Source organism: Coregonus lavaretus (assembly GCF_964263955.1).
Source record: "Coregonus lavaretus genome assembly, chromosome: 14".
Taxonomy (NCBI): Eukaryota; Metazoa; Chordata; class Actinopteri; order Salmoniformes; family Salmonidae; genus Coregonus; species Coregonus lavaretus.
In genome coordinates this window covers 43,438,141-43,463,557 of record NC_140001.1, presented here as the reverse complement: position 1 = coordinate 43,463,557, position 25,417 = coordinate 43,438,141, and the positions used below count along the sequence as shown (strand labels likewise).

Genomic DNA, 25,417 nt, shown 5'->3' with positions numbered 1-25,417 from the left:
AACATTTTGTATCATTCAAACACAAAATACATCTGAATAAAAAAACATAGGCAGGGATGGATGTACACTGAGTGCACAAAACATTAGGAACACCTTCCTAATATTGAGTTGCACCCCCTTTTGCCCTCAGCACAGCCTCAGTTCGTTGGGGCATGGACAAAAAAAGGTGTCAAAAGTTGTGTCAAGTTGGCTGGATATCCTTTGCATGGTGGACCATTCTTGATACACACGGGAAACTGTTGAGTGTGAAAAATTCAGCAGCGTTGCAGTTCTTGACACACTCAAACCGGTGCGACTGGCACCTACAACCATACCCGGTTCAAAGGTACTTCAATGTTTTGTCTTGCCAGTTCATCCTCTGAATGGCACACATACACAATCCATGTCTCAAGGCTTAAAAATCCTTCTTTAACCTGTCTCCTCCACTTCATCTACACTGATGAAAGTGGATTTAACAAGTGACATCAATAAGGGATCATAGCTTTCACCTGGATTCACCTTGTTAGTCTATTCATGGGAAGAGCAGATGTTCCTAATGTTTTGTACACTTCGTGTATGTCAATCAAATGTATTTATAAAGCCCTTTTTACATCACCAGATGTCACAAAGTGCTATACAGAAACCCAGCCTAAAACCCCAAACAGTAAGCAATGCAGATGTAGAAGCACAGTGGCTAGGAAAAACTCCCTAGCAAGACAGAAACCTAGGAAGAAACCTAGAGAGGAACCAGGCTCTGAGGGGTGGCCAGTCCCCTTCTGGCTGTGCCTGGTGGACATTATAACAGTACATGGCCATTAAGGCCAGATTTTTCTCCAAGATGTTCAAACGTTCATGGATGACCAGCAGGGTCAAATAACAGGTCAGTACATCAGGAGTAAATGTCACTTGGCTTTTCATAGCCGGGCATTTATAGGTTGAAATAGCAGGTGCGGTAGAGAGAGAGAGAGTTGAAAACAGCAGGTCTGGGACAAGGTAGCATGTCAGGTGAACAGGTCAGGGTTCCATAGCTGCAGGTAGAAGAGTTGAAACTGGAGCAGCAGCATGACCAGGTGTACTGGGGACAGCAAGGAGTCATCAGGCCAGGTAGTCCTGAGGCATGGTCCTAGGGCTCAGGTCCTCTGGGAGGGGAGGGAGAGCGGGAGAGAGAGAATTAGAGGGAGCATACTTAAATTCACACAGGACACCAGATAGACAGGAGAATAACACCAGATATAACAGACTGACCCTAGCCCCCAGACACATAGACTATTGCAGCATAGATACTATATTTCTCTCTCACTCTCTCTTTCTCTTTTTATTAATGAACAATATATACAATTTACAAGTTGGAATGAGCAGGGGCGCAACTTTGGTTTTAGAAGTGGAGGGGGGACATAATTGTTTTTTTATTGTTTTTATCCAGTCAGATAAACACTCCAAACAGCCTACTGACGCACGAGGCGTCCGCATGGTCCTAAATCACACGGTTTGCCTCGTTTTGTATCACATTCCAATTATAAAACTGTGGGGGACAAAAATGCAATTTCAGAATGTGGGGGGGACCCCGTCCCGAGTGAAAGTTGCGCCCCTGGGAATGAGTATGCTTATCAATAGATCAAAAAAGCAATAAAGCCAAGACAGTCCATGTTATGTAATAGAAAACAAGGGCACGTGTGGCAAGGTAGCCAATCGCATCGCATTGGAGAGATGAAATTTTACTGTACAGGAAATCAGATGAATTCCGATTTGACTTACATTTCTCTTCCGAAAGCTTTAAAAAAACAATATTAGTCTATATCACATCATTTAGCGATCGAAATATACAGTATGCGCTCTGTTTTTCTCTCGGAATATGGCATTTTAACATGGGATTACTGACTGGACGGCATTGTTAGATAATCAGGAAGTATAGGCATTGAACCGATCAAGAATGTGATAACCTGCTCCGGTCAACGTCTATCATTTGCAAAAATGTGTTCATTGAAAGACAACATTCGGCGCATACGGTCAGGTACGTTCCATTTTATTTATAGGCCTATAATAAAACAATATACAGGTAACTGCCTAAATAAAGTAAACACTTGAGTAAATTAGGGTTTTGGCGGCTCTGTTATGGTGTGAGGTGCATTTTCCTGGCATTGTTTAGGTCCACTGAGGGCAAGGTAAACACCAATAAATACATACACATCCATTCTGAGTGATCACCTTCAACCTTTGATTAATCGCTTCTATCCTGGTGGGAGTGGTCTCTTCCAGGATGACAATGCCCCCATTCACAGGGCACGAGTGGTGGTCACTGAATGATTTGATGAGCATGAAGCCCAAACAGATATAACGTTTGACTAAAACAATCATTTCAAACCTTGCTTTCATTTGTATATGATCACATATATATCTGTATTATGGGTGGGGATACTTTGGAACAGATTTCCAAAATTATAATCACTTGGAGCTGATTTGCTGGTGTGTTTGGGGGGCAAATAAAATGTGGCCCGTGGGCCGCCAGTTGGGGAACCCTGATGTAAACCAGATGCAATGATCTCAATTAAAACGAACACTTATGGGAGACTCTGGTGCAGTGCCTGAGACAGCGTTTTCCACCACCATCAACAAAACACCAATTGATGGAATTTATTGTGGAAGAATGGTGTAGCATCCCTCCAACAGAGTTCCAGACACTTGTAGAATCTATGCCAAGGCTTTTCTGGCGGCTCGTAGTGACCCAACACCCTGTTAAGAGACTTTATGTTGGTGTTTCCTTTTATTTTTCAGTTACCTGTAAATAGCTTTCAGAAACAGTAAATCCCATGTAGAGATGGGGAGAAAGGAAAGGGAAGAATTGCCTACTGAACAGCTGGCGCACTGACAAATATGTGGAGTATTCACTCAAATGTACTGTATTACCGTAGTCCAACAACATTAATTGTTTCCATTCTAACTTCTCACCTTTCACAGCTTCCGATGGGCTGATATTGGAATTGAAATCCGCCCACCCTCCATCCCTGGAGGGGCGCGCTGGCTGCGAGACGTGGAGCGTTGATTTCTCTCCGGATGGATCCTGGTTTGCATGGTCCATGGGACACGGGATTGTGTGGGTGATCGCCTGGCCGCTTCAGTTTGATAAGTATGTAGGGCCTTTAAAGACTACAGGCCTGTAAATATTCCTTCCTCCTTCCTTCCTTCCATCCATTCTTCCTTGCTTCCTCTCCTCCTTCCTCATTTGAAGGTCTCGATGTTATTCATCAGCAACTCTTTGAGTTTTTGCCTTCATTTGTTTACTGACAATAACGCTTGTCCATATAGGGTTGAGATTGCCCTGGAGAGCAACAGACAGGACAAGACCCTGAACTGTGATCAGACAGTGTGGGGGCTGGCGTTTGGACCACGTCCATCAAAGACACCAGCACCTGGAGAAAAAGCAGCATCCTGTGATAGAGAGTCATCCAGACTGCTTCTGGCCACTGGTTTAGACAATGGAGTGATCAAGATATGGGATGTTGTAACTGGTGGGATATCTAACTTAGGACACTGTTCTATTTCATTTATTGACCACATGATGCCAAGTCTCTAATGTTAACCTGCAACTCACAGTGCCCTGATAACATTTTCAGGTCAGCCTCGGTTTGACCTCAAAGGACACGAGGGTATTGCAAGGGACCTGGTCTTCACTCCCAACGGAAAGCTCACCCTCGTATCTTCCTCTCGAGACAAAACTTTAAGGATATGGGATCTAACCCAGAAAGGTCAGCTATTGTTATACATCTAAAAACCATTGCACCAAAGGATATGTCTCTCATCTTCTCCAATGCAGAAATTCATGGACATGTTTATTGCACATGGAATTGACCCTAAACTTCTATATACTGTATCTGTTTCTCTGCCCTCCATAGGTAAAAAGGAGCCACATGTCCTCACTGGCCACAAGGACTGGGTCAGCTGCTGTAGTGTTTCACCAGACTGCAGCATGATCGCATCCATTGGCAGGTTTGACAGAGTGAGTTGCCCCTCAGCAGAGCACTCTCCAAGAGAAGGAGAACTCTGGCCAATCTGTTTTGATAAAGTTAGTTGGTATTGTTTTCTTGGCTGTAGCAGACAAGCTGCAAACTAACTAAAGGACATGTCACACTACTGAACAGAACGAAACCAAGCTGTACTAAGCTGGCCTGGTTTCGCAACCACAATAGTTGCGGAAACCGTGCTGAAAAGGAAATGTCTGAGCCAGCAGAGTTTGGTTCGACTCAGCATGGTAGTATGAAAAGGGTATACCCATTTTTTTATTTTACCAGATGGTGTGTCTATGGAGCCTGCGGTCGTACACCTTCATCAGGAACCTAATGGGGATCAACCACAAGACATTCTACCTGTTAGCTTCCTGTGACTTCTCTCCTGATGGGGCACTGCTCGCCACCGCAGCATTCAGTGGTTCCAGTTGGTGGATCGATCTGTGGGACCCCTACACTGCACAGAAATTGTCATCTCTAATGTTCGTCTCTATTTTAATACAGAGAGAGAGAGAGAGAGAGAGAGAGAGTTGTGTGTGGATAATGGTTTGATATGTGTGGAAGGATAATGGTGTGATATGTGTAGCAGGATAATGGTGTGATATGTGTAGCAGGATAATGGTGTGATATGTGTGGTGCATTAGTTGACACATCGTACGCTTTTTCTTTCCCATAGGGATTGCTCTGAGATGTATGGACAGAACCAAATCTCATCATTGAGATTCTCCCCCGAGGGTTTGCAACTGGCCATTGTTACTGAAGACAGGTAAGAGTTTAGTTAAGAGCTTTGCACTCTCCTCAACAAATTAAAAGAGAAAGTACAAGGCCTTGTGTTTCATGTGTTTCACAGAGCCCTCCAGATGTGGGAGCCGGGACAAAGGGGCATGGTTATGCAGACCAAGGAGGACCGTGCCTCCAACGGGCTGTGCTGCAACTTCCATCCACAAGGGGGAGTCGTAGCCACAGGGTAGATTTACTTTACTTGCTCATTCTCATTAGAATAACTTGATACAAATATGAGCCTCCTACACTTAACTCATTTTAGATCCAGCTCTGTCCAAGCCTGGAAGCTCTGTCAAGCCTGGAAGCTCTGTCCAAGCTCTGTCAAGCCGAATACCTGTATTTGCGTTTCCTAAATAGTAGGCATTTTAGGTATGCAATTATTTATTTATTTAGTTTTAGTATGCTTTAAATGCCAGGATGTCATACTCATTTAGGCTTTTCATCTAGTAGAATTCACTGCACACTATTGAGTAAGGGAATCGTCTTTTAAGACCCATGTGTGTCTGACTTAGGTATGTAAAGGGAGGGTATATTAATGGAAACTTTCCAAGTTTACCAGTAAACTACCAGATTTTTGGTATCTTTCATGGATTTTATGTAATCTATCACAAGACATCTAGTGGTCCTTTTGGGTACTTCAGATTATCACAGGTGTCTGTAATTATCTCTGGCCCTCTGTGTGGCCTTATCACATGTAAAATATATGAAATAATTAAATATGATTTAAAAAATAATAGAATGACAAAGCTGTAAAACATTATCCTACATAAATTATAACCCATCACCTTAGTGAATAGCATTGGTGTTTAATATGAGGGTTTCAGCATGAAATATTGTTTTTTTTTACTGTCTATGTATTTGTTGTCAATGTTTTGGCTTCAAACTGGTGGCAGTTGTGAAAAAAGTCAATAGTTGGAAGAGTTCCAGAGTTAATTGATAATGCCATGGTTAGTTTGATGCTTTTTTCATTAATTAGGCTATTTTCTCTTGAACCATATGGTCTATCTACTAGAAATTAATGGACAATATGGACACAGATATAAAAATGAATAATATATTAATAAATTTTTCAAAAGTTATTCAAGTATAAATGACCAAAGTTACGATAGATTGCCATAGAATTTATGTTAATTACCAAAGATTCCGATAACTATAGTAAATTACCAGTAGCTTTGCAACCCTAGTCTGACAACAGCTGATAATCAGCTGAGGGGAAGCGCTGTACCAAAATAAATGAATGTTGGGAATCAACGCAATTGCGCATTAGATGACGCATTCTCAGTAGGATGAGCCTAGTATGCCGATATTAGTTGCTTACTGCATTCGTTTTACCTAACCGTACATTCTAAATAGTATTTAGTATGATTAGTACACAGTATGCAGTTTAAGTAAGTAGTAGGCAAGCCAGATTTCAGACACGACCCCGTGTCGTTGCAGTTGAAGTCTTTTTAGTAATTAGTCTTATTTAGTTGGCATATCCATGTAGAAAGATTAAAACAAGGTAAACAAATTGGCTGTGTGTTCTTTTTGCAGGACCAGAGATGGCCATGTGAGGTTCTGGAGGGTTCCCAGGTCAGTGCCCAGTCTGTGCCACCTGTGCCGCTCCGCCCTGCGCCACTCAGTCTCCACCCACCAGGTGGAGGCCCTCCCCATCCCACGCAGGATCCTGGAGTTCCTCACCTACAGAGACATCCCGAACCACTCGGAAGCACGATCTGACCGCTCCTCAGATGAGGAGGAATAGTGACTTTTGGGAATGGGTGGAGAGCATGTTTCTGGACTCCATTTGCAATGCATTTGAGTTGGTGGATGTATTGACTGACTAATTATGGAACAGTCAAAGGAGGAGAGCTAATTATTTGCCTCATTTTGGAATGCATAAAAAGTTGGTGGGAATGTTGTCTGACTGAAAGGAAAGGGACTTTCAAGGACCTTGAGTGGAGTGGATACTTTGTGGTTTACACAAAATCAGTCATGTCCCATCAGCTATTTGCCCAAGGAAATCTCTCAGGATGTCAAAATGGAAATTAGCAAGTGATTATACTCAAACATACAGCTGAACTTTTAAAACTCTTAAATCCTAACATTATACTGGTTAATTTACATAAATTGCACCAAAAAATGGAAGTTACTAGATGTATATTTTGTGCTAGGGGTATATTGTATGATATAACTATTATAGTGTGTAAATTGACATGTGTAATTTTGCTGAGTAAATATACATTTTGTATTGTGTAAATTGGTCTAATTAAATCATTATTCCATATATAGTTAAAAAAAATACACAAATTACATACTTCATTTTATTAAACAGAAATTCAATTTAATGTACATAAAGGAATATTGAGCAGACAAGCACAAGTGTTTTTATGACGTTAGTCTCAAGAGTTCTCTCCCCTCACGCTTTCATTGAGAAATGTTCTATTTTAGTGAACAACATGGTATGCGGGCCGCGACCGGGAGACCCATGGGGCGGCGCACAATTGGCCCAGCATCGTCCAGGGTAGGGGAGGGAATGGCCGGCAGGGGATGTAGCTCAGTTGGTAGAGCATGGCGTTTGCAACGCCAGGGTTGTGGGTTCGATAAAATAATGTATGCGCTAACTGTAAGTCGCTCTGGATAAGAGCGTCTGCTAAATGACTAAAATGTAAATGTATGCAGGCCTTTTGTTGCAGCCCAACACTAACACACCTGACTCAAGTAACCATGGTCTCGACCAGCAATGTATTAATTGCATCAGGTGTGTTAAAGATGGGCTGGAACAAAAACATGCACACCCCATATTTCTCCAGGAACCGGGTAGGTGACCACTGTGTACTAGATCATGGGTTCCCAAAAATTTTCACTCAGACCCCCTTCCAGCAATGGGGAACATCCCGCGCCCCGTCTATTTCTATGGGCACAAGCACTGTTCATGACACAAACTGTTCACACCCCTCATGTTGGTGGAGAGAAAATGTTGCACGTTTAAAGCTTATTTCCTGCAATTCAAACATTTTGTCATGGGGTGCAGAGAAAATGTTGCAGTTTTAAATCTCAACTTTATACATTTTGCCATGTATAATGTGTATTCATGTGATTTGAGTCTCAAACATTACAACAAAATCTATGGGCTAAGAAACGAGCTAAAAAACGTTAGCTGACACGGGCTAGTTGATCTGGACATTTCTGACAAGTTATAAATAGCTCTCTAAGGTATGCAATGACTAACGTGACAAGAGGAAAACTGATGATGCACTACCCTATTTCGAAATTGCATCTTGTGCATTCTATTACAACTTTCAAGAGTAATTTGAAAGCCGCACTGAGTTCACAGTGGTCACGGTTTGGGAAGCACCGTACTAGATGGTTGTGACTGTTTGGGGACCGCTGGTCTAGGTGGCCTCATTGACCATGATATCTCTCACTGCCTGAAAAGCTGCCACCATCGAACTCAACTGGGTCTTCTCGCTGGGTCCCGAGGCCAGCCGGTACCTATAAGAACAAAACACATTATCAAAAAAGTGTAAAATAATATAATAAATATAATATGCCATTTAGCAGACGCTTTTATCCAAAGCGACTTACAGTCATGCGTGCATACATTTTTTTTGTGTATGGGTGGTCCCGGGGATCGAACCCACTACCTTGGCGTTACAAGCGCCGTGCTCTACCAGCTGAGCTACAGAGGACCACAACATATTACAGAGGACCACAACATATTAGTCATCTTAATTTACATTTAAGTCATTTAGCAGATGCCATTTTCCAAAGCGACTTCCAATTTGTAGGGTATATAAGCAACAGTCATACTGAAGATACAGGACTTACTCAATATCTGCCAACTTGATAAGCAAACCCATCCGAATCGCAGGAGGGAAGTCCACTGTAAGAAATGAAAATGCATGGTTAATTTATACCAAAGAAGTGTATCAAATACCTCAAAACATGTATCATCGCGTTGTAAAATGAACAGGTGTAGCAACGTCACGCATTAATCCTACGCCTCAATCAGACCGACTGCATCATTGCATCAACGCTGCAGAACATTTTGCATAATATTAGGCCGGGATGATACCAGTATCACGATACTCGTTAGTATCGTGGCAAGGAAACAAAACACAAAGTGGAATTAACTTCATCAGGAAAACAGCCTTAATGTTGGAAACAGAGTCACATTTATTTATTTCCCAAGCTATAGCACACTATTTTCCGTACTGGTTTTTAAATGTAAACTCCTGAGTGGCGCAGTGGTCTAAGGCACTGCATCGCAGTGCTAACTGTGCCACTAGAGATCCTGGTTCGAATCCAGGCTCTGTCGCAGCCGGCCGCGACCGGGAGACTCATGGGCGGCGCACAATTGGCCCAGCGTCGTCTAGGGTAGGGGAGGGAATGGCCGGCAGGGATGTAGCTCAGTTGATAGAGCATGGCGTTTGCAACGCCAGGGTTGTGGGTTCGATTCCCACGGGGGGCCAGTATAAAAAAAATATGTAATCAATAACTGTAAGTCGCTCTGGATAAGAGCGTCTGCTAAAAATGAAAAAAAAAAAAATGACCAAAGGGTTAGGTCTGCTTCGTGTTTTCTCATGAAAAAAATATTACGATATTGGTATCGTCACTAGCTATGCAACTATACTGAACGCATGAATCTACCACACGTGTTGCAGACGGTCGCATGGTTGTTAAAACGCAATGACGCTGTCGGTCTGACCCCCCCGTCCTCGTCAACAATCAAGACAGGACTGAGGCGTCAACCAATGTCCTCAAGTCACAGAAGGAGACACCTCTCCATGGGGGAGAAATATCCCCATTCTTCTTCAATGGCTTCACTTCATCCAGGAAGACACCCAGCTAAGAAAGAACCCTGCTGTCAAATGGCCACAGTTTGAATGTCAAAGGAATTAGTCTCGGTGGAGACGGCCCCAAATGGTTCCCAATCAATGGGAGGTCCTTTACCTTTATGTAGCAGAGTGAAGACCCTGGGTGATACCAAGGGACCGGACTGCTACATTTACATTTTAGTCATTTAGCAGACGTGACTTACAGGAGCAATTAGGGTTAAGTGCCTTGCTCAAGGGCACATCGACAGATTTTTCACCTAGTCGGCTCGGGGATTAGAACCAGCGACCTTTCGGTTACTGGCAAAACGCTCTTAACCACTAAGCTACCTGCTACAGTGAAAAGACACAAAAAAGGTACAATTCTATTTTTCCAAAGGACACAGAGTATTTCTGATATCCAGTGTAACAAATGACTGACTGTGTAATTATGCTATGTCTTTCACTTTGTGTAATGAATTTCAGATATTTTCAAGCAGACTCCCCTGTAGCTCAGTTGGTAGAGCATGGCACTTGCAACGCTAGGGTTGTGGGTTCGTTCCCACGGGGGACCAGTATGAAAATGTATGCACTCACTAACTGTAAGTTGCTTTGTATAAGAGCATCTGCTAAATTACTAAAATGTAAATGTCTATCATGAATTTGAAGTTATTACCATGTCAATTTTGGTATGTACGGAACCACAAGGAAATTACATGAAATTGAAATAGGTTTTGTGACTGCACAAAGAAGGTACAGACAGTTATGGACATAATACATTATGAACAGAACCCAACTAAACCACACCTTTCACACCTGGACTCAAGTGGGAGTGACTGATCTGAAGCTTGGCCAATCAGAATTCAACACAGATGAATAAGTATACAAGCTGATTGCCCTATTTCCTCAAATGCATTGGTGTTAAGCTGTAGGCCTAATTTTATGATTTTGTGTATTGATTAATGTACTGCAGTTTTTATTCCTAATGCTAATAGATCATTAGATGATGTACCACAGAGCAGCCATTTGTTACATTTTAGTCATTTAGCAGACGCTCTTATCCAGAGCGACTTACAGTTAGTGAGTGCATACATTTTCATACTTCAAGTGTTGCATCTGTGCTGCTCTAGTGTTGACTACAGGTAGCTAAATAAGGTGCTATCCCATTGCATTGTTTGTTTGATCATTTAATAAATGTTGCGTGTTTACAAGCGTGTGGTTCTGGTACCAAACAGTTCTACAGCTCTAAAGAATTTACGATGCCTTCAGAAAGTTGGATGATAGTTGATAAAGATTAATTTAAGACCAGAGTTTTCCATAGCCTCAGATTATGGATGGTGCCCCATATATTTCATAACTAATAATCAAACCACGTATCACATATTTTCACCGTTGCTTCTTTATATAAGGAGGGACACCTCTCTAATATACACTACAGAATTGTATCAAATCATCGTATCATAAAATTAACTATAATTATAAATAACTATAAAGCCCTCTATGGTAAGGCATGATGAATCTGCCAAGATAGTTAAGAACAGAAATACATAAAATCAGAAGACAATTCTTCATAATCATAAAAACCAAATCTCGCTATACTGTTCATTTCAATGCTAAAACGTAGCAGTAGTGATGCGTACCACACTACTGAGGGCAAGCCATTCCTCCTACCATGAGAACACCGGTAGCCATGGCAACCACGAGGGGTCTCCCAGGAAACCAGACCAAGAAAGCATCTAGTCACTGTGCAGATAGTGTCAAATTCAAGCCTGGTAGGTCTTCTCTCATATACTGTGTCTGTTTAGAATAGATCTACCAAATATCCATGACAATGTACAGTGCCTTCAGAAAGTATTCACACCACTTGACTTTTTCTACATTTTGTTGTGTTACAGCCTGAATTAAGAAGGTATTAAATTGAGATTGTGTGTCACTGGCCTACACACAATACCCCATAATGTGTAAGTGGAAGTAGGTTTGAATATCCCTTTGAGCATGGAGAAGTTATTAATTACACTTTGGATATCAATACACCCAGTCACTACAAAGATATAGGAGTCCTTCCTAACTCAGTTGCCGGAGAGGAAAGAAACTGCTCAAGGATTTAACCATGAGGCCAATGGTGACTTTAAACTGTTACAGAGTTTAATGGCAGTAATAGGAGAAAACTAAGCATGGATCAACAACATTGTAGTTACTCCAAAATACTAACCCAATTGACAGAGTGAAAAGAAGGAAGCCTGTACAGAATAAAAATATTCCAAAACATGCATCATGTTTGCAATAAGCCTCTAAAGTAAAACTGCGAAAAGATGTGGCAAAGAAATTAACTTAATGTCCTGAAAACAAAGCGTCATGTTTGTTTGGGGCAAATCCAACACAACACATCACTGAGTACCACTCTTCATATTTTCAAGCATGGTGGTGGCTGCATCATGTTATGGGTATGCTTGTCATCATCAAGGACTAGGGAGTTTTGTAGGATTAAAAAAAAATGAATAGAGCTAAGCACAGGTAAAATCCTAACGGAAAACCTGGTTCAGTCTGCTTTCCAACAGATACTGGGGGGGGGGGGGGGAAATCACCTTTCAGCAGGACACAAGCATTTCGCTACACCCGCAATAACATCTGCTAAACATGTGTATGTGACAAATAAAATTTGATAACAACCTAAAACTCAAGCCAAATATACACTGGAGTTGCTTAACAAGACGATGTTCCTGAGTGGCCTAGTTACAGTTTTGACATAAAATGGCCTTGAATATCTATGGCAAGACTTGAAAATGGCTGTCTAGCAATGATGAACAACCAACTTGACAGAGCTTGAAGAATTTAAAAAAGAATAATGTGCAAATACTCTACAATCCAGGTGTGCAAAGCTCATAGAGACGTACCCAGAAAGACTCACAGCTTAATCACTGCCAGAGGTGATTCTAACATGTATTGACTGAGTGGTTTGAATACTTATGTAAATGAGACATCTATATTTCATTTTCAATACATTTGTAAAAATATCTAAAAACATGTTTTCACTTTGTCATTATGGGGTATTGTGTGTAGATGGGTGAGAAAACAAAATCTAAATGTAATCCATTTTGAATTCAGGCTGTAACACAACAAAATGTGGAATTAGTCAAGGGGTATGAATACTTTCTGAAGGCACTGTGTATATGTATACACATTTTAAAAAATGTATATACACATACACACGTTACATTATGTAATTCTTGTAAAAATAAACAGTAGGCTAGGCCCTGCCCGACAATAATTGTGTAAAAGTCCATAATCTCCAAGTATATTTAACACATTGAAAGGCCCAGACAAAAACGCATTTTCAAAATACAGCTTCAGATTGAGGATACAGTGATTCTACCTGTGATGCATACAATGGAAATACCCAATCACATACAGTATGGAAATGCAATATATGTGCTTTACATACAGTATCTGTAGAACCAGTCCTGTCCAGTCCTTACCTCTGTGTATGAGTAGATGGACTTCAGTCAGGATGTCATGCAGGGCTAGGCCTTTCAGGGTCTTCAGCTGAAGAATCACTATGGAACAGAAGCTAAGGAACATCTCTCAATATCAAGGATGGGATTTATCCTTTAGTATAATTCCAGGAATTCAAGCTTTTCTGACATTATCCTCTACATATCCATACATAACAGAAACGGACATATCACCACCTAGCCAAAATTCCGATGTTCTATGTTGTGCTGATCACATACAGGAGTGCGATTCTTCCTTATTAATTTGTGCTTTTCTGACATGATCCTCTATTCACAGGCTACATCACTGAAATAGACTTTCTATACCGACCTAATAACAGCCCTGAATACTAGAACACAGCAAGGTATTCAGAGCCATTTCCTAGAAGAGGTTGAAGCAACCGGGTACAAGGTGTCCTCACATCACCTCCATGATGTGAAGCACACATGGCGGCAGGTAGCTTAGTGGTTAAGAGCGTTGTGCCAGTACCCGAAAGGTCGCTGGTTCTAATCCCCGAGCCGACTAGGTGAAAAATCTGTCGATGTGCCCTTGAGCAAGGCACTTAACCCTAATTGCTCCTGTAAGTCGCTCTGGATAAGAGCGTCTGCTAAATGACTAAAATGTAAAATGTCAATACTGTGCCCCTTCCCTGAACCTCTATCAATTATCTTCAATAGAGGGGACGAGAGATACTACGCTATACTGAGATGTGACACTATGTGGAGATACCACATATTGGAGATAATATGCTAAATGGAGATATTACGCATTGGAGATTGTATTCTCAGATGGACATTTTGCTATTTCTAGATACTGCGCTACAGAACGTAGATATACCATGCATTGGAGATATTGTTATTTGAAAGAGCTGCTTATTGAAAAAAAAATATATACCCATTGTGGGGAAAAACAAGCATGTTCTATTGAAGAGAGTAAGCTAAACATAAATTGTCGTAATAAATATGGTTGTAAAAGAGAATAAAGGATACGGTTGTAAGCAGAGGTGAAGTCCTTGTTTAGGGACCAGTCCAGAATGTTGGCTATGTCTGATCGTAGTGGATGACCAGTGCAGGTGTACACATTATCCTCTGTCACCTTCCCATATGCCATGCTGGTGCTCTGAGAAATACATGGGTAAGGAATCAGTCAGTCATAAAATATAACAAAAATAAATCCACTTTAAGGAGCTAGTACACTATATCTTTATTACATGGCTAATACTAGCGGTGGGCACCAATATTGATAATTCGAGTTGATATTGATATTGTTTGATATCAATAAGAGAAAGGCATATTGTGATTTCAGTTTATTCTTCCTGTGAAAAAGGATACTGGAGGTCCAACTCCAGTCTCCTTTTGACCTCATTTAACACCCGATTTACTTAACAAAAGGTACATCTCAATAGGTGGTCCAGGTATGACCTGCACCAGTGGGTGGGCCTTTCCTCTCTTGTTCTCTATTGTTCCTCAAGCAAGGGGGGAGGCCGATGACATCACACCGGACCAACTCCTTGAATGCCCTACTCCTTAAAGTTTACAGTTCCGTCTAAAAAAAAAAAAACTATTTTGCGCAAAACATATTGTTTTACCCTTAAGTGAGTACATTACGTAGGATATCGCTTTTCAACAGGAACATTTAAAAAAATCTATGGAGGATGTCTTTAAAGCTAGAATCCTTAGTTGCTACATCCCTTTTTGGACTTATAAATGAATTATATATATATACCCATTGATTCTTGAAGAATATAACTTATAAATACCTCATGAGCTTAGTTCAACTATCATACCCCATCAGAACCCAAAATATCAGCTTGTTTTACTCCAATGTTTGTAAACAATGTAAATAAAAACTGTATAGCCTCAAAACATGATGAAAGCTCTCATTTTGATATCATGGATGGTTAGTCCTTGGACCCGTAGGCAGCTCTGTCTATGAATTAGAGAATTGTGGTCCTCTGTAGCTCAACTGGTAGAGCACGGCGCTTGTAACGCCAAGGTAGTGGGTTCGATCCCCGGGACCACCCATACACAAAAAAATGTATGCATGCATGACTGTAAGTCGCTTTGGATAAAAGCGTCTGCTAAATGGCATATTATTATTTATTATTATTATTAGAGAGTTTTTACATTTCTCCAGGCCCATCCCTCAGCTTTTTACCAAAACAGAGGCGGGGACTCACTTTGTTATTTTTTAAATTAAGGATTCTAGCTTTAACCTACACTGTTCTGTAAAAAAGTATACATGACTGTTCCTGTATGCACAAAACCCTCTCACAGACCTTCTCACAGGGCAGGCTCTTGACTCAGCATATTTAATTGCCTGCTGATGGGCCTCAACTGTGGGCTTTCCATTGTATTCAAACTGGTTAGATAGGTTTATGCTACCAGAACATTTACACCTGTCCCAATGGGCAATCCACAAGCAGATGTCTAGACTTTGCAACTGTGTGAATGTTCACTTTTCTGTAATGTATTTTTTTACAAACTGATATATCAATATGAAATCGAAAAATGCTACTGATATAAATGTTCCATATCGGTGACCATCACTAGTTAATACATGAATACATTTTGATCAGCAATAAAAACCGAACACTGTGATGCAATTGACTACATTTAGCTACACACTGGTAATACGTTTTTCTGTACCTGCAGTATGTTGAGTGATCTTCTCATGTCTCCTGATGATAGGGTCACAATAGCTTTCATTCCATCTGGAGTTACATCAGTGCTGCAGGGACAAGATCAGACATAAGCCTCTGATTAAAAGGCAAGAATAAAACCCAGCACACAGCATTTTTTTGGGACGCTAAAAGCCCCCCCCCCTAAGACATCCTTGGGCCTCTCCAGACCATCTCACCTCTCCCGTTCGATAACATACTCCAGCCTGGGAATCATCTGGTCCTGAGACAGGGGTCCGAAGCGGAACCTGGTGCATCTGGACTGCAGGGCCGGGATGATCTTAGACAGGTAGTTACAGATCAGACAGAACCGCGTGTTCTCTGTGTACTTCTCAATGACTGTAGGAGAGGAAGAGAGAGGAGAAAGAGGAAGGGAGAAATGGATGTCAGTGATTTCAAGATCAGCGGACATAACCTCATAAAAATCTAAAATCTAACCTGCTGTTAAATCAGTGGGATCTATTACAAGCAATTGCAGCACATTAATATTGTAAATAATTAGCAGTAATAACGGGGTAATATACAGCATTCAACATTTTGGTTGTCGTCTCACATCCCATGTTACAGTAAGCACATCTTTTAATCAGTGAGAATGACTGCAAATGACTGGTTAGCTGGCAGGCAGCTCATTTGGCCAGTTGGTACACAGCAGGTGAGCACCTCAAAACAGATGGTTACCTCGTCGCAATGCATTCTGGGCATCCCGGGTCATAGCATCAGCCTCGTCCAGTATCACCAACTTGAAACCCTTCCTGGAAGACAAAAGACAGAAAATAAATAAACAAAAAATAAACACACATTTTGTGAATTGAAGTAAGGGTTGTCTGTGTACGATACGGGACTTTCAATAATCTAGTGTGTTCCCTTGTCCTTGCTGACTGGAAAACTGATTGCGATATGGTAACTAAGAGACCTACTTCTCTAAAAGGAAAATAACATTTTGAAGTATTATTATTAGGGATTGTAACAATTTACCGATACGGTTTGGTATCCTGTACAAATGTTTAAGATAGGAGTGTGTCGGTCCGCGGGAGCCAAAACCGATCCAAATGTTGCATGAGTCATCACTAATTTTTTTTACTCATTTCATTTTATTCCCCCCCTCTGAAAATACCTCTAATATTTTGTGACTGAATTTATGCGTCATCACACCAAGTAGCCAATATTGAACTAAGCATGTAAATGTGTATGACAGTCATTGATCTAAAAGTCAGATAACAGCTGTGCATGCCAACAAGAGGTAGGCCTATCCCTGATCTAATATTTGTACATCTATGCAGCACCTTCCGCATTCAAATGGTTGTAAAATGGCTTTCGCAATGTCAAATCATAGGCTTTATTAGTTGGGTGACAACCAATGTAATTTGCTGGGTCATTGTTACCAAATGCGCTGTAGAAAATGTGGTGAATGTGTTTTACTGGTGGAGTTGTGTAGGCTAGGCTACCGGAGTGGACACAACTCACATCTAACTGATTGGGGCTTTTCGATTGGCATGTTCACCATAACAAATAGCTTTGGTAGTTTTGCTTTAAATAGTGCATTGGTAATTTGTACATGAACAGGATTAAGTTGTAATTTCACAAGCAGGACAACAATCATTTTTGCAAGCCGCACTCGGTTGGAGCAGGAGAAGAACAGCTCTCCTCCATAAAGTTCCAAACCCTTCACTTTTGAGAAGGGGACGAAATCCAAAGCTGGTGTACAAAAACGCAATGACACTGTCGATCTGATCGAGGCGTTAGAGCGGAGTCGCCCCCCCACTGACCTTGTCCACACCGTCTGACTAGGAAGGATACCTCCTTCTTCCAATCAACATCTCAAATCTACAATCAACACAGGATTGAGGCATCGACTAGGGCAACAGGTAGCGTAGTGGTTAGAGCGTTAGGCCAGTAACCGAAAGGTTGCTGGTTCGAATACCCGAGCCAACAAGGTGAAAAATCTGTTGATGTGCCCTTGAGCAAGGCACTTAACCCTAATTTGCTCCATGGCCCCCCTACTACTATGGCTGACCCTGTAAAACAACACATTTCACTAAACCTATCCAGTGTATGACAATAAAACTCCTCAAGTCACAGAAGGAGACACCTCTCCATGGGGGAGAAATATCCCCATTCTTCTTCAATGGCTTCACTTCATCCAGGAAGACACCCAGCTAAGAAAGAACCCTGCTGTCAAATGGCCACAGTTTGAATGTCAAAGGAATGATCCTCGGTGGAGACTGCCCCAAACGGTTCCCAATCAATGGGAGGTCCTTTACGTTTGCACGACAAAGAGAGGTTGCAGAGTGTAGGCCCTGGGTGATACCAAGGGACCGGACTGCTACAGTGAAAAGACACAAAAAAAACTTACAAAAAAACGTAAATTGTATTTTTTCCAAAGGACACACAGAGTGCCAAAGATTATTTCTGATATCCAGCATAACAAATGAATAATTGTGTACTTATGCTATGTCTCTCACTTTGTGTAATGAATTTCAGATATTTTCGAGCATTCATGAATTGGAAGTTATTAGCATGTCAATTTCGGTATGTACGGAACCACAAGGAAATTACATGAACATTGAAATAGGTTTTGTGACTGCACAAAGAAAGCACAGACAGTTATAGCCATAATACGTTACGAACAGAACCTAACTAAACCACACCTTTCACACCTGGACTCAAGTGGGAGTGATTGATCTGAAGCTTGGCCAATCAGACTTCATCACAGATAAATATCTGTGTTATATTAATTGGCTAAGTCAAAGCTAATTTCTAAAGACAAATATTGACATATTACTAGCTAAAAAAAAATATATCTGCTAAAATGACTAGTGAATCAGTGGGTGATGGGGATTTCAGACTGCCTGCCCCCCCTAATCTGATAGTGGTAGATGCTCAGTCTGGTCTATTGCTCAGCTCAGGTGCATACACACACCATATACTGTACAGCACTCACTCACACAAACAGAATGCCACTCAGCTCAGAGAAGTCAGTTCAGACACATCCAGTTTAGAAAGGCCCAGCTTGTGAGCTCCATCAGCATCAGAATTTAATATAGAATGTAAAATTAATGTGTTCACGCAACAAATGTTAGTGCATCAAATGGTTTTTGAATCCTGAACTGAATCGCATCGATTCCTTCCACTAATCAAACCGTATTTCACCGAATCGTTTCAAACTAAAAGTATCGTATCAGAGCCCATGTATCTAGATGCGTACCGAATCGTGCTTGAAAGGAAAAGATTCACATCCCTAATTATTATTGTCTTACTTGAATATGGTCCTGGTGCTGGCAAAACTCAGGATGGGTCCTCGAACAACATCAATACCTCGGTCGTCGGACGCATTTAGCTAAAATAAAATAAATGCATTAACATGTAAGAGCAATAATTTGTTAGAATAACACATACAGTGCATTTGGAAAGAATTCAGACCTCTTGCCTTTTTCCACATTTTGTTACGTTACAGCCTTATTCTACAATTGATTAAATTGTTTGTTTCCCTCCAAACTTTTTCCACTTAAGAATGATGGAGGCCACTGTGTTCTTGGGGACCTTCAATGCTGCAGAAATGTTTTGGTACCCTTCCACAGATCTGTGCCTCGACACAATCCTGTCTCTTGAGCTCTACGGACAATTCCTTCAACCTCATGGCTTGGTTTTTGCTCTGACATGCACTGTCACCTGTGGGACCTTATATAGACAGGTGTGTGCCTTTCCAAATCATGTCCAATCAATTGAATTTACCACAGGTGGACTCCAATCAAGTCGTAGAAACATCTCAAGGATGATCAATGGAAACAGGATGCACCAGAACTCAATTTCGAGTCTCATTGCAAAGGGTCTGAATACATGTAAATAAGGTATTTCTGTTTTTAATTTTGAATAAATTAGCAAAAATGTCTAAAAACCTGTTTTCACTTTGTCATTATGGGGTATTGTGTGTACAACTTATCCAGAACGCCGCAGCCCGTCTGGTGTTCGACCTTCCCAAGTTCTCTCATGTCACCCCGCTCCTCCGCACACTCCACTGGCTTCCAGTTGAGGCTCGCATCTACTACAAGACCATGGTGCTTGCCTACGGAGCTGTGAGGGGAATGGCACCTCCTTACCTTCAGGCTTTGATCAGACCCTACACCCAAACGAGGGCACTACGTTCATCCACCTCTGGCCTGCTAGCTCCACTACCTCTACAGAAGCACAGTTCCCGCTCAGCCCAGTCAAAGCTATTTGCTGCTCTGGCACCCCAATGGTGGAACAAGCTCACCCACGACGCCAGGACAGCGGAGTCACTGACCACCTTCCGGAGACACTTGAAACCCTACCTCTTTAAGGAATACCTGGAATAGTATAAAGTAATCCTTCTACCCCCCCATCCCCCACCATAAAAAAAAAATAATAAGATTTTTTTAAAAAAGTGGTTGTCCCACTTGCTATCATAAGATCAATGCACCAATTTCTAAGTCTCTCTGGATAAGAGCGTCTGCTAAATGATGTAAATGTAAATGTAGATTGATGAGGCAATACATTAATTTAATCAATTTTAGAATAAGGCTGTAACGTAACAAAATTTGGAAAAAGTCAAGGGGTCTGAATACTTTCTGAATGCACTGTAAATTGGAACATAACCTTGATTGCACCCGAGAACAGTTCTGTATTCCCCACACTAACATCGAATGTTAAGAATCAATCTAGCTGACTGGAAAACATGACAACCCTCAAGTACAATGTTCTGAGCATTACATTTAAAAAAAAATAATTCTACATGCTGAGTTATGGAGCTTACCTCCAGGACCATAGCGCTGAACTCCTTGTCCTTGTAGAGCTGCTTAGCACAAGCTAGAATACTAGACGTCTTCCCTGTGCCTGGAGGTCCATAGAAGAGGAGATGTGGCAGCCTGTCCTCACTGATAAACTTCTGGACTGAAGAAAGCCAGGGTTGGTTAAGACATACTGTTACATAGAACTTATGCAAAACATGTTATAATTCATTTGAGCATGAAAACCTTATTTGGAATACATTCACTTGACCATACAATTGAATTGTTGCTGGAATGGATAAGGGTCAGATTTTCTACAGTAGTTCCATCCCTGCTGTTTCAAAGATAAACAAAAACATACTTACTGGTGCTTAATATGTCCTTGTGAGAAATCAAGTCATCTAGGGTCTGTGGCCTGTATTTCTCAACCCTAAAAATATGTTAAAAAATGTCAGACACCATCCGCGCATGCGTGGCTACATTAGAGTCAGGGAAGAGGTGGTGGGAGTAGAGAGCTGCGTTCCTGCTGAAACTATAAAATAAAATAAATTGTCCCGCAGATTATTTCAAACGGTTGTCTTTCTGTTTAGTATGTGTTATCTATTGTATTAAAAGCACATCTTTGTCGTACTATTCACAAACTCTCATAGGATAATTCTGCTTCAAGTTCAGTAGCCTACCTTTCCTCTCTTTTGTTGGGGGTGCGAGACCAAGTGCGCCTATATGTGTGGTCTCACTTAAATAGTCTGTAGACTAGGCTATATGGGCGGAGATGCACGGCGCAGTTGTCTCCCGAGTGGCGCAGTTGGGAGACAACTAGAGATCCTGGTTCGAATCCAGGCTCTGTCGTAGCCGGCCGCGACCGGGAGAGGCGCACAATTGGCCCAGCGTCGTCTAGGGTAGGGGAGGGAATGGCCGGCAGAGATGTAGCTCAGTTGGTAGAGCATGGCGTTTGCAACGCCAGGGTTGTGGGTTCGATTCCCACGGGGGGGGTATGAAAAAAAAAAATGTATGCACTGGATAAGAGCGTCTGCTAAATGACTAAAATGTAAATGTCTTTAACTTATATATATAAAAAACATGGGGGATTGGAAGTGATGCAGACAATTACATTGATAGAAGTTACAATCTATCTGCAATATTAGGCTGATCTACCCCCAGTAAAAAAATATATATACAAAAAAAAAAATATATATATATATATATATAATGTCTTTAACTTGCTAAATATGGAAGGATTTTTATGCCATTGAAATCCTTGGGCGGGCCGCCTAAGCATTCTTTCGGGTCACTTAAGTCCAAATAGTGTAAAAAAGTTCATGTCTATCTGCAGACTCCGGTTACTACACTGAACAAAAATATAAATGCAACATGTAAAGTGTTGGTCCCATGTGTCATGAGCTGAAATAAAAGATCCCACAAATGTGTTTACATCCCTGTTTGTGAGCATTTCTCCTTTGCCAGATAATCCATCCACCTGACAGGTGTGAAACATCAAGAAGCTGATTAAACAGCATGATCATTACACAGGTGCACCTTGTGCTTGGGACAATAAAAGGCCACTCTAAAATGTGCAGTTTTGTCACACAACACAATGACACAGATGTTTCAAGTTTTGAGGGAGCATGAAATTGGCATGCTGACTGCAGGAATGTCCACCAGAGCTGTTGCCAGATAATTTAATGTTAATCTCTCTACCATAAGCCACCTCCAATGTCATTTTAGAGAATTTGGCAGTACATCCAACTGGCCTCACAACTGCAGACCACGTGTATGAAGTCGTGTGGGGGCGAGCGGTTTGCTGATGTCAACGTTGTGAACAGAGTGCCCCATGGTGGTGGTGGGGTTATGGTATGGGCAGGCATAAGCTACAGACAACGAATTGCATTTTATCAATGGCAATTCAATGCACAGAGATACTGTGATGAGATCCTGAGGCCCATAGTCGTGCCATTCATCTGCCGCCATCACCTCATGTTTCAGCATACTCACCAGACATCACCCATTGAGCATGTTTGGGATGCTCTGGATCGACATGTACGACAACGTGTTCCAGTTCCCGCCAATATCCAGCAACTTCGCACAGCCATTGAAGAGGAGTGGGACAACATTCCACAATCAACAGCCTGATCAACTCTACGAGAAGGAAATGTGTTGCGATGCATGAGGCAAATGGTGGTCACACCCACCAGATACTGACTGGTTTTTCTGATCCACGCCCTTACTTTTTTGTTGTTGTTGGTATCTCTGACCAACAGATGCATATCTGTATTCCCAGTCGTGAAATCCATAGATTAGGGCATAATTTATTTATTTCAATTGACTGATTTCCTTATATGAACTGTAACTCAGTAAAATCTTAGAAATTGTTGCATGTTGCGTTCATATTTTTTGTTCAGTATACATGCCACGGCCACTACATTCTGCACCCACTATGTGTCACTTACTACATGTCGCGCCCACTGCCATTGAGCTGCTAGCGCCGTCTCTGACCAGCACAGTAGGTGGCAGTAATGCACCAATATTGGATGCCAACCACCGAAAAACCCCACCAAAGAAGAAGGAGGCTGCTAGCTAGCTAGAGCTTCGCCCCCGCCTGCCGAGCACTGCTTACCCGCAGTTATGTTAAAGTTATGGAGAGGGAAGTAACTAGCTAGCTAGGACACAGGTACATAGTGTCCTTCGCTCCCGCCTGCCGAATACTGCTTTCCCGCAATTCTGTTAACATTACGGCGAGGGAAGTAGCTAGCTAGTGTAGCCAACCCAACTCTCGCGTGGCACTACCAGGTAGTGATTACCCTCGCCGTAACGCCGGCATGCGTTTTGGTACACCAGAAGTAGATTCATTGCCAATGGAACGCTGCGTTTGCGTTGCAGAGGCAGTTGCAGTGTGGTGCATATGTTGGACTTATCGAACGTATGCATCACATTGTATGCATAGACGGCTTGACATAAATGGTAGCAGAAGGTGAATGTTGAACTTCTGTTGCATATAGTGTGTGCCGGGGTCCTAGCTAGCTAGCAGCCTCAATGGCAGTGGGCGCAGCATGTAGTAAGTGACGTGTAGAGGGCGCAGCATGTAGTAAACACCATCTGCAGATAGACCATACTCTAAAGCTTCATGTCCATGTGTTAAACTCTGCGTTCCTGCGGAAATCATTCATTGTCAATGGAGCAGTCCACAACGCTATGTTTGGGATGCCGCACTAGGCTGCGTGCGTTCTGTGTACCCCACGCTATCAATATTTTCAACTCGTGCTCGTGCGTTGCATTACCATGCTGTGGTACAAACAGAAGTTCATAAAAGTTATCCATTGGGAAGGAAGGAAATGATAATGACTATTTTGTAATTAGAGACAAGAATGTATCCTGTAAGAATCACACTGGGACAATTCATCATTACTACACTTGGGTTGTGCAAACCAGCCAACAGAATGGCGTGCAAAGTCAATACACACAGAACTGTTCTGTGCGTAATTTAGCATGCCATCATGCAGGGCAAGCTAGTGATTTGAAATAGTACTCTATATGAGAACAACCAGTTCAATGTATTGATGTTGCTAGAGATGAATGTGACAGAAGAATAGAAACAAACTTGTTGGTAGCTCTGCCAGCCTATGAAACCAGTAGGACGATAGAAGAATAACCTTAATCTGTTCTAATTATTAGCTTTGGTCGAAAAGGGTGAAAACGATTCTCGCCATGCTGCGAACCGTTCTGCTGCCCTGCGAAGCACATGTGCGTCAAGTACGGAAAGTGGGGGTTAGACATCCGGCAAAAACAACCTACTGCAAAACGCACGTGCATCTGGTGGACATATGGCGTAAAAATCGGCCGGCCCGATTGTGCCCCTGTGTCACGCCCACCTAAACCCGGTTTTAATCCACGAAAGGAGATAGATATTGATAACAAATATATTTTACTCAGCTTGCAAATTGTCCCGCTTCTAAAAGTTATGCAAAATGTAGCTCAAGTGTCCACTCTCCTATATTTCGCCCCAACTCTACTCTCTTTCAAACTACGTCTACCCTATTGGCTGATGTAGCCCAATAATACCGATAGCCTAATACATTGGGCTACGTGAGAATCTCTCGTATTTTAACCTATTTCTTAGTATATCTTTGCGCATTTTGATCTTGACTAGGGTGGCAAAATTGCTGGGACAGTGGCAGCGTCACATACATCTAAAATAACATTGCGGGACTGCGGTCGGGTTCGGGACCAGTTCTATCTGGAGCTGGTGGGTGTCGGACAAGAAGTCAGCGGGATGAAGAAATCAGTATCATCAAACACTGACAGGCATGTAAGATGTCCATGACTACAACGATACAAGTCAGAGAAAATACACATCACACAAACAAGGGAAACATTGATAGAAGTTCCGCGAGCTATTGTAGCTAAAGGTTTCCACTAGATAACACAGCCATAAAATAAACATTAGCTACAACAATTAGCTTTTTTGTCTTCATTTATGAATAGAGATAGCCATAAGATTAGCAGTGTGGTTAGGTCTAAAATCATTTTAAGAAGATAAATTGTAAAAACGGGCGGGGTTTAGCCATAATTATGACTTTGTGGCTGTGTTAACTAGTGACGACCCCCTTGCTAAATCCTGCTAAACGTAGCTAGCAAAGTAGCATCTGACACCCGCTAGCTAGGTCATTCAACTTACCACGGCAAATTTCTTGACTGCAACGGTATCTTGATGGTCGATGCCATTTGAATCGATTCAAATGCACGCGTTTATTTATTTAGTTAGCTAGAAAAGAGCGCTTCAATCTCTAATCTGCAAAAATTTCTTGGCGCGCTCCACTTCAACAAAATGTGCTTTACGTCACGATAGAGCGTTTACGCCAGGTCTGCAACCAATCGCATCCGTTGTTTTACTGTGGGCGGAGTCAAATTAATCTTTATAATATTTCGCGGCAAGCCTCCATTTCT

At 41.8% G+C, this 25,417-nt stretch overlaps 2 protein-coding genes across 4 annotated transcripts; one reads left to right on the top strand and one right to left on the bottom strand.

The window, feature by feature from the left end:
• Nucleotides 1-156: 156 nt before the first annotated feature.
• Nucleotides 157-7,116, top strand: wsb2 (WD repeat and SOCS box containing 2). Of its 2 annotated transcripts, none has more exons than XM_084177331.1 (9): nt 157-325; nt 2,935-3,103; nt 3,283-3,485; nt 3,591-3,722; nt 3,870-3,973; nt 4,266-4,462; nt 4,657-4,746; nt 4,831-4,947; nt 6,297-7,116. In XM_084177331.1, the coding sequence occupies exons 2-9, from the start codon at nt 3,054-3,056 to the stop codon at nt 6,505-6,507; spliced, it is 1,104 nt and encodes a 367-aa protein (XP_084033457.1). In that variant the 5' UTR covers nt 157-325; nt 2,935-3,053; the 3' UTR covers nt 6,508-7,116. The 2 variants fall into 2 exon arrangements, with proteins under 2 accessions (XP_084033457.1, XP_084033456.1); XM_084177330.1 differs by lacking the exon at nt 157-325 and adding an exon at nt 1,675-1,990.
• LOC311141840 (replication factor C subunit 5-like) lies at nt 7,056-25,292 on the bottom strand. Of its 2 annotated transcripts, none has more exons than XM_084177333.1 (11): nt 25,149-25,278; nt 20,842-20,906; nt 20,503-20,639; nt 18,989-19,068; nt 16,410-16,483; nt 15,911-16,070; nt 15,700-15,781; nt 14,041-14,170; nt 13,036-13,113; nt 8,574-8,628; nt 7,056-8,237 (listed from the first exon to the last, which is right to left on the bottom strand). In XM_084177333.1, the coding sequence occupies exons 1-11, from the start codon at nt 25,193-25,195 to the stop codon at nt 8,138-8,140; spliced, it is 1,008 nt and encodes a 335-aa protein (XP_084033459.1). In that variant the 5' UTR covers nt 25,196-25,278; the 3' UTR covers nt 7,056-8,137. The 2 variants fall into 2 exon arrangements, with proteins under 2 accessions (XP_084033459.1, XP_084033460.1); XM_084177334.1 differs by lacking the exon at nt 7,056-8,237 and adding an exon at nt 8,331-8,424 and having other exon boundaries at nt 25,149-25,292.
• Between the last annotated feature and the right edge of the window lie 125 nt (nt 25,293-25,417).